Genomic DNA, 15524 nt, shown 5'->3' on the forward strand with positions numbered 1-15524 from the left:
TCTGAGCCCACGCAGTGACGTACACATGGTTGGTGAGTGCGCTGCGAGCATGAGGCCACTGCTGACATTTCCTTAATACTGCCAGCACCACAGTTGCCCTTCCCCTAAATGCCTCCCAGCATCCTTACGCCGGAGTAGGAGAATTATGGATTCAATCTTGGTGGTTGGCACAGAGTAGTGGTTAATGCACTCAGCTAGGGCACCGCAGGGTGGTGGTTCCAGTCCCGGTGTGAAAACGACTCACTTTTCTTATTTTCTTTCTTGCGAGGACACATCCTGTAAATACCACTCATGAGGCAAGAAATCCTTTAGCATTGAAACATCGTAAAGCTGATGATGCGGTGGTAATCCCTCATTAAATTAGGTATATGTGCCATGCAAAGGATTACACCCCTGGTGGCGGAGTTGAAAGTAAACTCAAAGTTGACCCAGTTTTCATTTCCACTCAATTATCTTCCTTTCGTTACGAAGTTTTGTTGAAAAATTTAGCGTTAATCTGAACATTTCAAACTGCTCCTGAATTTTCCATCTGAAATCTTCGTTCATGGCCAACAACAATAATAATGACGCTGAATTTTCTGCGACATGGGACCCTTAGCGACATCGCATCAAGGTCTTCTAAATTTGGCCAATAAAGCAATACACCTATACAAAAGCAGAGCTGGCACGATGCAACAGCTCGTGGAGCAGAATGTCTCAAATATTGAGTCAAAGCTCATCACCATGACCCCATATGAAAAGGACTTGCAAAGCAATGGCAGAGTAAATGAAAAAGAAAACAGCGAATATCTGTTAAAGTAACTGATCAGTCGATGCAGCATACCTACAATAAAGCGGGGCTCAACATTGCAGCTGGTCATTAGCACTTGTTTGTAGGAGGCATCCCGCATGTGTACGCAATAGTTTCTCTTAGATGGCTGTAGCATCATCAATGTTTTGTCGCTTACACAAAGGGGTACCTTAATTTTATCCTTCAGGCAGCCGTAGAAAACATCGGCAGGAGCTGAAAAAACCAAAACAAAAATCGCCGCCACGAACTTCGGCAATTCTCACAGCGACACATAAGCAGCGACAACTCGTATCCGGAAGGACTTTTGAAAACGACCGCTAGGCTGCTTTCAGTGGTGCCCCTATGGTGCATGAGGCGTACATTGTTCTAACTGATATTAACTGTTATTATTATAAGTGGGTTTGGCTGCAGTGGCAGATAACTTCCAGACCAACGCCTGGTTCTGAAAGACAAGCTCTATACCATGAGCTACATGATTTTATCACATCATCAGAGCAGTGTGAGGGAAAGGAACGGGGCATTTTTGTGCTTCAGTAGTCTGCGTCTGCATTGAAGTAGGCCACTACTATCGTGGTATAGACCGCAGACTGCAGAACGTCTGTAACCAGAGGCAGCAAAAATACCCGGCAGCTTCGCTGGCTGCAAGGTGTCTCATGATCATGTGTCACTGCTACATATTACGCGTCAGCCAGTGCAAACTGAGCATGACCCCTCTCTCTCCCAGTCAAAATCCTACGCTGCCCACATTCCCCTCCAATTTCCCATAACCCTATCCTTATTCCTACTTCACTTTACCCTACAACCCATCCCTTCAGCTACTTTACAGGGGAGATACGTGAGGTCTTCCCGGGCCCGCTTCCTCGGCTGTGGGTCGCTTTAGTAGCTCCCTTCCTTTTATTTAATAACTTCCAATCAAAAACTTTTGTCCGGATGGACCTGTTCATTTATATCTCCAATTGCGGAACTTTCTCTACCCGCGATACATTAGTGGTGCGGGCAGAGTCTGTCTTTGGACTCCATCTTACATTCTGTACCCCTTCCCCTGTGCGGGGAGTCTACTTCTATTAGACTTATCTGCACTCTGTACCCTCCTCCTCCCAACCTCTCACCTTACGCTTCCACTGCAGCCCCCTTCATTCTCTAGCTTTACCCCTCTCCTCCAACTTCTATTCTTGCCCACCTGCTGCACATTTCTGCATTCTCGCCATAACCTGCTTTCAAGGTAGTAACCCTTCGACTCTACATTGTAGCACCACACTCAGGTTGCACATTCTTTGGTCATCATCATAATCTCCACCTTCAATGGTATCCACCCTCTGGATTCTTGCCATGGAAGCGATCTTCCTGTAGCACTTTCTTGCCATTAAGCAAACCCACTGCTTTTCATTCTCTCCTATATGTAGAGTGGGGTTCTTATTTTTCCACTCTGCCACTTGCCAGCGCGGTGCTTCACTCTGCTATAACATACCAGGGATGGCTGGTGACCGGTTACACCGGTAACTACTACGACAACTACTCAACTCTGAGGGGGGTGGGGGCTGCTCACCTGCGTATGATTTGGCAGAGGAGCTGCACAGCTTCGTGCTGGATAGACGGTAAAATAGCTGCGACGATGTTGGCCTGTGCTGTGGCTCCAGAGGTCTGCAAATGAGAAACGGTTGCATTTCATCTCTACAAGGCCTGCTATTGACAAAAGCACTTAGAAACAGCATTAGCTGCACCGCACCTACAAACCCCTCCCAGAAAACTCACAATAATGCACAACTACGTCAACTAAACAACATATAGTAGCCTGGCCTTCTTGAGACTAAACATGCAAACTAACCCTTCCGTGATCCCCAGCATTTGACCATTACCCTGCACTATCATTGAACGGCAACACATCACAATAAGGCAAAATCCTGGAAGGAGGACTGCAGGAAGACAAATGCGCGCAAGAAGCCTATCAATGCATGAGGAGGAGGCAAAGTAAAGACTGAAAGTATAGAATGTACTTTAGAATCACCATATGCAACGTGTGCCACAAGTATGGTCTTCACGACCAGAAGGCAAACAAATGGCTGAATGCGCTAGCCAATGCCTGCATGCTCCGAATGAGTGGTAATGGCCTGTAAGCTTGAGTTATCACAGCGGAATTTCGTTTGGTTTACACAGGGTACAACGTCCTACAAAAAACATTCTCTATGAGGGATGCCATAAGCACCACTGACCTTGACTGGAAGGTGGGCATCGAGAACCCTCTGCACCAGATCGAGCACGTCTTCGACTGGAACTGCCACTGCTGGGGGCACGCTGGTTCTGATGAATAACACGAGAAACTCACAATGTTATTCACAGGCCTTTCATTTACACTCAAAGCAGATTGTTTTAAACAAAGCAAAATACCATAAAAACCAGCACATATTACGAGGTTCTTTTCTCGAATTTCTCGATTTTATCATTCCAGATTTCCACCTTGTATTATATGCGGATCCGAACAAATTTCAACCTAAATTCACAATTACGGTCTGGCTCTATTATCCAGCACTACCAGTGAGAAGAGGCACCATCTAGCGATAGCATCGGTTGACTGTTCCGACGGTTTTGCTTTCCCCATGCTGATGTCACGTCCCCTGCGACCAAGGTGCTCGCGATGCACACTTGTCCGGAAGCAGGTCAATCGCGCCTCGCACGATGTACGAATGGCAAATGCAGCACTTAGTATTTTGCACGGGTTTTTGACGGGCCTCCCAGCTATGCTGGCCATGCCCTACAGCCGAATCGCGTGTGCATAACAAGCATTCCCCGGGTTGCGCTGTCATGAAATGCGGGAAAATGTATGTGTTTAGAGGTGTCCCAGATGAGTTTCCAAGAAAAGATATCTTGTAGCAAGGGACTCTCGGCACATAATACTGCGAATGACTGACCACGGAAACATTGAAACCGAAAACACTTATAATGCGCACAAGACGAGAGCGTGGTGAATACTAACCAGCAGCTCGTGCACTGTCGTTTCGCGGCAGAGCTGGAAGCTGCCTACTGGTTTACACCAACAGGAAGATGATGTTCTTCCACAATTGCAGAGTCGAATGTGAGTTGCTATTCTCCTCAATTCTTTGATCAAACAGGGCGATGCGGGAAGGAAAACATTGGCATATGCAGGTGCGTGGCCTTATTCGCGATACCTGCCATGGGGTGGCACTGGACGTGAAAGCACATGGACCAGAATGGTTGCATAATCTCTGGAGGCTTTGCAACACTGCAGCACGGTTGAATGTTCTATTTTCCAGCCTTCTAGCCCGCAAGTCACTAACCACTAAAACCAACGCTAAAATTACTGAAGGCTAATAGCATGTATTTAGTACCGTATTGTCACCTGGTACAGTGCAGTCCACTTATAACGATATTGAAAAAAAACGAAAAATCTGATCGTTATAACAGATTATTGTTTCATCTGGACCAGCAGGAAAAAAAAAGGAAAACAAACAAACAAAAAACGCACATCCACATATTTTCCCATGTAGGCTTGCCTTCTTACCAGCAATGACTAAATCTGGTTGAATAACGCTAATCATTGTAAACAGCGCTAAACGATTTATTACAGGATACTTCAATAGCCATAAAATAACTTAAGCATACTTAAAGAAAGGAGGAAATTTGGCTCACTTGAGCAGCTGAAGCTTGACAATCGATGTGAGCATCGCTTCCAGTAGCAAGTACACTGGTGGTAGTCATTTTTTTTGTGTGTGCACAAAACTGGTTAGCGATTTTATAAACTGCAGGACATCCCCAGCCGTGATGATTGTTAAAATCGTACAGTGCGAATGCCTACGCTTTTCCGTGAGGCTTCCAACCCTCAAACCATGACAGAAATCCCGATGAATCTGCCGTTCGATCTCGAGAGCTATTGCGCTGTCGTTGTGGTCGGCGGCATCTTCCAAGGACGCACAATCGGCGATGGCGATACAGCCGCACCTGGCCACGCCCTTTACGCCACGACAGGCAGCGATTACGATGATGATAGCACTCATCCGTTTTCACTATATATGTCGAGTTTTCAAGTCATTCTCTTCTTAGAACTTTATTTTTTACAAACATTCAGGCAAATTTTTGTGGTGAACGTCTATTGAGTGACGATAAAGCTATCGTTGTATCCGACATACCGCCGATAATCGATCGTTATATATGGTTTGCTTTTACATAGGAACAATGAGAAAACTGATAAATTCAAAGAATTTGATCGTTATAGGTGATATATATATATATCTGGTATCATTATAAGTGGACTGCGCTGTAGTGACAATGTTGTCGAAAACCAAAAAGAGGCTGGCGTGGCACTGAAAAGAATACTTAAATTCACGGACTTGCACCCCCAAGTAACTAAGCAACTTGGCGATGGCAATAGCAGCAGAAGGTGCTCGCTGGACGTCGAACTAAAAATGCCCGTCGCACTTGTCAATACCCAATTTAACAGCAAAGGAACATCTAGACAGAGAGCTGGAAAGGTGACTAGAACAACCTGGAACAATGCGGAAACAGACACGAGTGGCTATAATCCTTTGAGATATACCGTATTTACCCGCATAATGATCGCACTCGCGTAATGATCGCACCCCTGAATTTTGAGGTCAAAATTCCATTTTTTAAATTCCCCGCGTAATGATCGCACCCCGAACATGGAGCCGCCTGGTGGTTGATCTGCAGTCATCCCGCAGCGAATGCATTCCGACGAGTTCCCAACCTAGTCTAGTAACGTTGGAGTTCCCATGATTCCATGCTTTGCGGCGTTCGCCATTTTGCAATTTGGCAGCGTCGTAGCGTGCTTTGTGTTTTTGTGCGAGTTTACGCCATTTCACCATGGGGCGGTATGCCAGTTACACCGTCTCGTTCAAGCTCAAGGCTGTCGACTATGCACTGGAGCACGGCAATCGCGCTGCTGGTAGGCATTTCGGCGTGGACGAAATGAGGATACGCTATTGGAAGAAGCAGCGCGAGAAGCTGATGGCTACGAACAAGACATGGCGGGCTTTCCGTGGACCCAAAACGGGCAAGTTCCCTCGTGTTGAGGAGGCGGTCCTAGAATACGTGAGAGACCTGCGCAAGGATGGTTGTGCAGTGTCATTAGAAATGATACAGACGCAGGCGCGCACAACTGCCAGGAAGCTGGGAATCGCCGCAAAGGATTTCCGCGCTAGCTCCGGTTGGACGACTCGCTTTATGCGACGGACGTCGTTGTGCCAGCGGCTGCCAGCCGCGTATGAAAGCAAAGTGATAGACTTCCATCACTTCGTCACTAGGCTTCGCGAAAAATGCGGTTACCTCATGTCGCAAATTGGAAACGCCGATCAAACTCCACTGACGTTCGACATGCCCCGGAATACAACTGTGGACGAGAAGGGTGCTCGGAGCGTCCTCGTGAAGACGTCTGGCGCAGAAAAACAGCGATGCACAGTCATGCTTGCTGCGACGGCCGACGGGCGGAAGCTGCCACCATACGTGATCTTCAAACGGAAGACTATTCCGAAGGGAAACTTTCCCCGTGGCATCCATTACGTGCACAGATGAAAGTGTAGATGACTGCAGACCTGATGGTCGACTGGATCAAGACTGTTTGGGGAAGAAGACCAGGAGCATTTCTGCTTCCCTCGCTTCTGGTTTTGAACAGTTTTAGGGGTCACCTTGTGGACAGCGTGCGTGCCAAGCTGAAAGAGCTGCGCACGGACATTGCAGTCATTCCTGGCGGCCTGACTTCGCTGCTGCAGCCTCTCGACGTGTCTTTGAACAAACCGTTCAAGGACAACGTTCGACGACTTTATGCTGAGTGGATGGCGATGGGCCAGCATGATTTGATGCCGAGCGGAAAGATTAGAAGGCCATCCGTGGAGATGCTGTGCTCGTGGATCACAGAAGCGTGGAGCAGTATCCCCGACGAGGTAGTGGCTAAGAGTTTTAAGAAGACAGGCATATCTAACGCTTTGGATGGAACGGAAGATGACTTCCTGTGGGATTGTGAAGATGCTCCCAGCGACGACACTGCCGTTTCCGATGAGTCGTGCAGCAGTGAAAGCGAGGATGGCGAGGATTCAGACTTTGATTAAAGTACTGACGAAAAAAAATAAATGGGCATCGTGCACTCCATGTGATGCTTAATGTGCGTGTTTATTGCGAAGGTAAGCCTTACTCAGCTTTTATTTTTGGTTATAATCGAGATATATGTTCTAAGACATCTGACCTGCAACTTGTTTGCGTTTTCGGTGCTCAAAAATTTTTTGTAGAAAATTTACCCCGCGTAATGATCGCACCCCGAAATTTGCGTCAGTATTTAAAAAAAAAAAGTGCGATCATTATGCGAGTAAATACGGTATCTCAGTGCATCTTGCACGACAAGCAGAATGATAAAACCTGTGCCAGGTGGCTTTGAGCGTGTACAAACAAAACAAATCCTTCGTGCCATTGCCTAAGTCATTCTGCATGTTACAAGAAACTTTAAGGCCGCATGCTTGCAGCTGATATGCAGTGAAAACTTTATGCAAGGCTTCATTCTTTGCTTGAGATATTTTTACTCAAGACAGGTCACGCAGCAAAATATTGCAAAAGCTACTAGTCAGTGACCAATTTTTCAGACTCAAAGTATTTGGACTTGTGCGATATTTCAGACTTCACATGGTAATCGTCAAGAACCTCATAGGAATGTGTATATATTAACAACATATCAACAATTTCAGACTTTATGGTTTTCCGACCAAGCAAAGACACAAGTTTATATCACTGTCACAACCAACCAACCCATTGCCACCGTGACATGTACCACCTTGGATTTAAACAAAGATAATCAGGTTGAACAGCTCGCGTAGGTCTGTACCTCACTGTTGCCACTCGAGTTAATGGCACGCTAATCAAGATGGCCTACAAACAAGAGTACACAAGCTAGAGTAGCCAGGATGTGCAATCGTGCTGGTAACATGAACAGCGGTGCTGTCAGCCACCGCATTGACAATATTGCCCATGGTGCGGGACAAGAGGGGAGACACATGGATGCAGAGATGCAGCCAGCTTCATTCACTTCTGCTCGCTTTCTCCTATGAATTCCAACAGCTGGTCATTGCGACCATCGGCTGCACACAAAAGCCTCTGTTATCGTTTCGCATTCACAGCATGACTTGTGACCACGTCATAAGTCTCATCAGGTAGCACGAGCATGCAGGCACGATAAAAGCACGACTCTGGTTCAAATGCCAACACTATTGTCAGCAAACTAAAGGCGGGAAAAGACGAAGTCGACAATTTCTAAAGCCAGTCTGTCAGAGCAAAGTGATTTCTAGAGTTTACGATTTTACGGATTGGTCAAGCGGACCCTTTCTGGGTCCTACTGAGTTTGCAAAACTGGTCAGCGACTGTACACATTCATATTGAGTGTTAGTGACGCTGCAATGGGCATGATTCGCTGTATCTTGGCACAGATGGCATTATCCATCCCTCAACAAGAGTAACGCAGCATCTACAAAAGCCTCAAAGAAGTCCTGGAGGTACCGCATTTAGACATCAGCACTAGATGACCACAGAGAAATAGCCACAGTCACCTCATCGCCTTCTGGCCTCGTGTGCTGCGTTTACCCTCTCGATATCTCCATGAAGAGGCAGTGCAGCCTCATGAGTGCTGGTGAGTGATTTGTACTGAAATTAATAAATTTCTTCATACATAGATTTCAATAGGCCATGGAAAAAACCAAGTAGAAAGCTTCAATTAGTCCATATTCTTGATTCACACACATTTCATGCAGCCTTTTAGTGGCGCCTCTAGCTTAGCACAGTGAAAACCACAAAACAATTGTTCAGATGTAACGACACAAAGTGTGTATGTGACCATGCAACTAACCCCTGCAGCATAAGGTTGACGGTCCTCATGAGACTCATGGTACGACGCCAGCAGAGGAGGCTGGCCTGGTGGCTCTCCTCGGGTGAGCTAGGAACCTCCAGGGGAACTGCCTTGTCAGAACGGGGTCGGCCTCTGTCTGCATGCATATGCAATGACAGGGGAATGAAAGAGATACAGAACGCAAGTCCAGAGAGTGTCATACAGTTGAATCCCGCTATAACGAAATTCACGGTGCACGAAAAAAAATTCGTTCTCGCGGAACTTCGTTATCGCAAAAATTTGACGTGAAACGCAGGAGGAATTGCCCAAGCAGCAGCAAAGGCGTTTAATGCCAAAAATCTGTAAGCTTGGTTTGCTTACGCTTCACGGCGAGCAACGCCGTCACGCGATTTTCGCACTCGGTCAGCAAACCCATTGCAACATCGTCGTCTCGGACAGCAACGAAATTCCTGATGACATCAAAAGCGTCCATCACCTGTACGGCGGTTGCCGCAGCCGGCGCTTCCTGTACGTCGTCGTCTTCTTCATCGGAAGAGTCCTTATCATTCCGGGCAGCTTTTATGATCTGCTCATCACTCACATCTTCGTGAACAACAACACAAGCGTCAGCGCCGATGTATTCGTCGAGCTCGAGATTAGGCGGCACGGTTCCTATTTCTCCCAGCGTTTTCCAGGCGGCCGCGATCCCCGGAGCCGGTGACGCCTCTTCGTCGTCGTCTGTAACGCCTGGTGTTAGGCCAGCAGAGTGTACGGGTCGACCTTCGGCAAATCCGGCGTGCCTGAAACAGTTCACAATTACTGAGCGCCCCAGTGTGCTCCAGGCAGCAGACATAATCTGCAGTGCCACGTAGTACAAGTCCACCTTCGTGTCTCGGCCGGTTTCAGTGTTAAAAAGCAGCCGCTGAATTAACCTCCCGCGGTAAGCGCGCTTCAGGCTAAGAATCACGCCCTGATCGAGAGGCTGTAAGACAGACGTGCAATTGGGAGGGAAAAACCTCAGCTCCGTGTTAGTGAGCTTGACTTCGTCGGAGTGATGCGCTGAACAATTGTCCAAAAGCAAGCAAACTTTACGGCCCTGCCGCTTCATGTCGCGGTCGAATGCCATCATCCACTCGGTGAAAATAGCGCGGGTCATCCATGACTTGTTGTTCGCCTTGTACTGCACAGGTAGGCTACGAGTTCCCTTAAAACAGCGCGGCTTGGCATTTTTGCCTATGACTAACGGCGGACGCTTGTCCGAGCCATCCATGTTTGTGCAAAGCAGCACTGTGATGCGTTTTTTGCTGTGTTTGCCGCCGTGACAGCGCTGCCCCTTGAAGTCGAGCGTCCTAGCCGGCAACATCTCGTAGAATAGCCCGGTCTCGTCGGCGTTGTAAATGTCTGCAGGCGCGAAGTTGCTTAAAATTCCGGCCATGTTACTCGCCTTCCAAGCAGCTGCTCCGTCCACGTCTGCTGACATTGACTCGCCGCACAACACTTTTCCAACGATGTTATGGCGGGCCTTGAAACGGTTTAGCCAGCCAATGCTGGCTTTAAAATCATCAATGCCAAGTAGGCATGCATAGTTCAAGGCTTTCTGCTGGACGATGCTTCCGGACAGGGAGACGTTGCTGGCTCGTGCTTCCACAAACCACGCATGCACTGCTTTGTCCAACTCTTCATGGAGGGGCCGCGTCACCTTTTTGTGCTTCGAGGATGTGCCTGAAGCAAGTGCCATTCTCACGCTGTCCTTATTGCCTAGAATCGTTGACAGCGAACTTGCAGGAATTCCGAAGTCTTCAGCAATTGCCGCTTTCTTCCTTCCGCTTTCTGCTTGGGCGATTATTTGAGCTTTTTGCCCAAGGGAAAGAGTTTTGCGTTTTTTCACTTGCGTTGCCATCGTGTCCTGCGGATGAAAACTCGTCGTCGAAGAGAAAGGCAGCGAGTGAACAACGCGACCACGACACAAAGCCAAAATGGCGGAACTGCAATCACGTGATTTCATGCTTAATGTGGCTTTGGATTTGACTTGGACTTCTCGCCAATAAAACTAGTTTCGGTTTCGATTTTGAACGCGAAAATTTCGTTGAAGCGGAAACGCTCTGCAAAAATGGTTCGTTGTGCAGAGAAATTTAGGCCATTAATTCTTATAGGATACTCGCGGGGAATAAAAAATTATTCGTTGTCGCGGAAATTTCGTTGTGGCGGTATTCGTTGTGGCGGGATTCAACTGTACCAGCACGGAATCGTCAGTTGATGCACAGCACGGCTCATAGGATGACATAAGGGCAACACAGGCAGAGTTTGCAGGATGATACAGCAGGGCTATGCAAAACAATGGACAATGATTTTATTTTTTACTGGGCACAATTAAATAGTATATGCAAATTTTGTTAGGAGAACCTTTCAAGATAAGCAGTGACAAACACGCAGACCCAGGTTTTGTGCTTGCTGTGTGACAAAACAAGCCTGACTTCGGCGATATTTATGGATGTGCTATTTAAAGTTAAAAAAGGTTTACTGCGTACAGTTAGCCGATGGGCAATCTAAAATACAGTGCTGTGGAGGCATCTGTTATAGCAGAGCTTGACTATGCATTCACAGGGCAGCTAACGAAGAACTGACCACTAATCAAACCAACAACGATGGAAAAAGATTTGTCACGATAGCTTCTTGAGAACAATCTGAAATTGCAGTACAGCCCTAATCACATGCAGCGGTAATTCACAGTGACACGCTGCACGACAAGCTGACTCAGCTGAGGACCACAGAGCCACTTTTGGTCATTTCCCTAGAGCAGCTTGCAAGACTACGCAACAGCAGAAAGCTTTCTGGGTACTAACTTCCAATCCATGCTGTTTCGCGAGCAAAGTTTGTTTTTCTAGCATGGCTTCAGCAAGGATGCTGGCGATGCTCCTTTCGCCTTACCCAAGGTTTTGTTTGAGCTATACATCAAAATCATTGGAATAGTTTAATTACAGCTGCTTAGCAATAATGGAAAAAAAAAAAAAGGCAGTTCTGACTACATACAGTGAAAGCCTGTTAATTCGAATCTCGATAATTCGAATCATACTAACTGGTCCAACCAAGCTCCATAAAGGTTTGTGTGTAGAAAACACCGTTAATTTGACTGCAAGTCAGTTCCACTATGAATAATTCGAACTATGCACCGCCACACCTGGGCGGCCTAATGCACAGCACATGCCCAAAGAAATGCGATAGGGAGGAATAGTTAGAGGTTGCGCACGTCCAAAATGGGGACAGTAGCTGAAACCAAGTACAGTCAAACCCACCTATAACAATACCGGTTTCAACAATATATTGGATATTACAATGGGCAGCCGCTGCACTGCCAGATTTGGCATATGTCCTATGGTAAAATAAACCACTTATTAGAATGATGTCATATTACATTATCGGTTATAACAGTAAATATGGTCACCAGAAGTCAACAAAAACGCAGAAATGCGGTGACCACAAAACACGCGCGTACGCAGAGACGCCGACAACGCCGATGCAACAGACAAAAAACAAAAAAAAAAAGAAGAGAACATCGGGACAGAGAGCGTCGAGCCAATGTGTTGGTTGGGTGTGCCAAGGAAGTTTGCATGCTGAAGAGACGTGGGAGAAGACTGAGAGCTTCCTCACGCTTGAGCACTTCCCCTCGAGACTGCCCGTGGCATAGAAAACTCGCGTCCTCTCTGCCTCTGCATGGTGGAGCGGTCCATTCTGAGGGTGCGCTGCACTATCCTCCACTGTTTGCTTTGTCCAGGCCCCCCGCTTCGCAGCTGCACGTTTTGTGGAAGGCGTGCAGCAGCGTTAAAGCACATATCGTTTTAATGTGGTTCTCCTAGTGTGTGTGCCATCATCGTTGCCATGATCTGCACCTGCATGGTCTGGCCCTGGATTTTCTGTGAACAGCAATGGAGAATCCTCCTTCAGGAAGCGCTACACAACCGAAGTAGAAGTGGAAGCGAACAGCAATACCTCTAGAAGAAAGGCAATACCTGTAAGGGTGGCAAGCAAAGCAAATTGCATGTGACGGTTTTCTTGTGTGCCAGAATGGACGGCAGCGACAAGTGCCCTTCTTTTGACACAGGGAAATCCAAGAATCCCCGCTGTTTTCGTGGCGCTGTGAGGATCCCGGTTCGCTACTATCAAAACGGGAAAGCCTGAATGACGAGCTAACTTTTCCGAGAGTGGCTAGTCGCGTTTGATCAGCGGACGCAGCGCGAATGCAGGAAGGTGGCATTGGTGCTCGACAATCGCACTGCGCACCAAACTGCTCAGAAGCTCTTGCATACGCGTTTTTTTCCTCCCACCTAACACCACTGCAGGCTTGCAGCCTATGGATGCAAGCGTGATTGCTTGCTTCAAGGCACCATATCGCCGACATGTTTAGAGCAGGCTCGTGCTGAACCCCTACATTTCTGTTCAAGAACGCCGACCGAAACCAGACTTGAAGACCTCGCTCTTGATTGCAGTGCAGTTCATTTTTAGAGCATTAGCAGAAGTAAGCTCCTCCACCGTCATGAACTGCTTCACGAAAGTTGGCTTCGCTGGAAATGGCGGCGACGTGGTAGGTCGCAAAGCTCCTGCTGACACAACGATCGCATCTTGTAAGTCTCAGCACCGGAAGTCTGCACCTCCGCACTGGGTCCTTCAATATGCAATGCATCGCCAGGATGATTTTCATCGCTGCTGCTGCCCTGCCTGGTTCTTTAGTTACAAAAACAGGGTGCACTACCGTAACTACTTCCCCTAAAGAGTGAGACAACTAAAAGAAGAGAAAATGCACCACACTATCACCAAGTCCCATCGCTTCGTATGGGTGTGTTAGAGGCAGTGACAGACGATGGTGTCAACATCATGAAATGCGCCCCCAAGGAAGATTGTCTTGGAAAGGTACCACCTAAATGGCAGTTTGCGCTGGACTAAAACTCAAACCTCTGCTACATGCCGACTTCATGGGTAGTATCAGACATTCCTCGTCCCCTGTGCTTTGAGTTTTGTCATCTATCCAACTTGACAAATTGCTGATGTTTGTCAATGCTCCACGATCTGGTTAGTCCCAGAGTAACATTCTAAACCTCAAAGATTGTAAAAAATAAATTCAGTAGCCCTCAATGGCAAGAGCCAAAAAACACCCTGCTACGGGGGTACCTACAGAAGGCCCAAGAATATGCAGAGGCTCATGACCTTACAAGGACACGCCTCAATTATTTCACACTCAGCCAACATCGAGCGTCACTCTGGCACCATTACATTCTCCTCTCAACCTGGCCTGCCATGCAAGCAAAGCACAGCACTGCTCTTCTGACATGCACAGCGAAACAATGTAATGTTCAATAGCAAGCTCAATCATTGCATGCCCAGGTTAAAAAAAAGAAAGACATTATAAAGGGCACCTTCGTTCCATTCTACAGGCCAAGCTGAAGTGGTCCATGTCACCCCCACCACCACCACTCACCCACGTTTAAGTCCTGGAAGAGGCTGTCCAGAGCCGCATGCACGGTAGCCAACAGGCAGCCCAGCTGGCGGGTCCAGGCTTCTGAAAGGGTGCCACCCTTGCTGCCTCCAGAGCCACTGGTCCGCCGGCAGACAGGCAGCAGAGCCACACATTCACACACCAGTTCCTGCATTGCCCATAACGGCGGCACAAGCGATTTAAGCAGACGCCGGCAGATATTCTGTGCTGAGAAAATAGAATTTACAACTGGACATCCCTTCTGTTCCTCTACCGCTTGATTCAATTTCATGTTCTCAACAATATAGAAAGGATCACCAGCTAGAAGTAAACGACAGCATCGCATAGGCTCAGAGGTCCACTTTCCAAAAACTGTTTTGACGATTTGATGAGCATATTATAGGAGCATGTAAGCAGCAGAGTTCTGTGCAAGCAGCGAATAAAAATAAATTTTAAGAGCACAGCAAAATCTGCATCGGAGTAATGTGAAAGCACGTATGGTGTTGTTGGTTGCTTCTGGCTGCTTCTAGTTGCTTAATTCACTTCTTGTTTACCCATTTTAGCCTTGGGTACTTGCAAATTGCATGCCAATCCCTTCCTATGCCCTTTTTTGGCTCAACTTCAGGTTGCGTGACGTCACATCTTTGACGTCACCTTGACTGATTTAATTAACTATTTTATATTTGATACATTCAAATGTGGTGCCAAGACATTGGCTAATGAGACCATTTTCGCCTTTACTTTTATATTTTTTGCCTCTAAATAATTACTTAACTAACCTACTGGCCTAGTTATTTTTTCAGGCACAACATTATTTACGTCACTCTCTATAGATTGACACCCCTCATTAACCTCTACCACTTCTCAACTACAACTGCTGCGGACACGATTTTGCGTTTTCTGCCTCTAATTAACTACTGAATTAACTTATTGGCCTAATTATTTTTTTGGATAACATTACGTCACCCTCTATCGATTGACACCACTCATTAACCTCTACCACTTCTAAATTACACCTGCTGCGGACACGATTTTGTCGACACGTTCTGCGGACAGAAATCTGTGAACACAGCGAAGTAATGCTTTCGCATTAAGAAGAAAACTAGGCTGAACATGAACCATATATGTGCGGTTATGCGAAGATTTTACGAACACTCCTACAAAATGAACATTCATACAAAAGAGCCGAGCACTGACAGCAGCACTTATAATGAAATTAAGGCTGTAACTGTCAAAAGACTTGTCACCTGTCTTCCTTACTAGATGCAAAAAATTACGAGGGACTTTAGCGACTATAGTAGTGAAAGGTGAAAGCCTGAGAAGTCTCATCTAGTCTAGCGTTCCTGCCATTTGCAATCTCACACTTTAACTCGCCCCAAGGAACGCCACGCGACAGGAGCAAAGGCGTATCATCCAAACGCACACTTGTCACA

At 47.0% G+C, this 15524-nt stretch overlaps 1 protein-coding gene across 1 annotated transcript in view; it reads right to left on the reverse strand.

Moving 5' to 3' along the window:
* Positions 1-15524, reverse strand: part of LOC146199392 (uncharacterized) — a 68656-nt gene that overhangs the window by 32019 nt on the left and 21113 nt on the right. The window contains exons 7-10 of the mRNA XM_084594841.1: positions 14095-14260; positions 8646-8781; positions 3001-3088; positions 2337-2431 (exon numbers count right to left, since the gene is read on the reverse strand). Coding sequence (XP_084450967.1) covers positions 2337-2431; positions 3001-3088; positions 8646-8781; positions 14095-14260 — 485 coding nt within the window. The remainder of the gene's footprint in view (positions 1-2336; positions 2432-3000; positions 3089-8645; positions 8782-14094; positions 14261-15524) is intronic.

This window comes from Amblyomma maculatum, chromosome 2 (genome assembly GCF_055883805.1).
Source record: "Amblyomma maculatum isolate TAMU_Amacu chromosome 2, ASM5588380v1, whole genome shotgun sequence".
NCBI lineage: Eukaryota > Metazoa > Arthropoda > Arachnida > Ixodida > Ixodidae > Amblyomma > Amblyomma maculatum.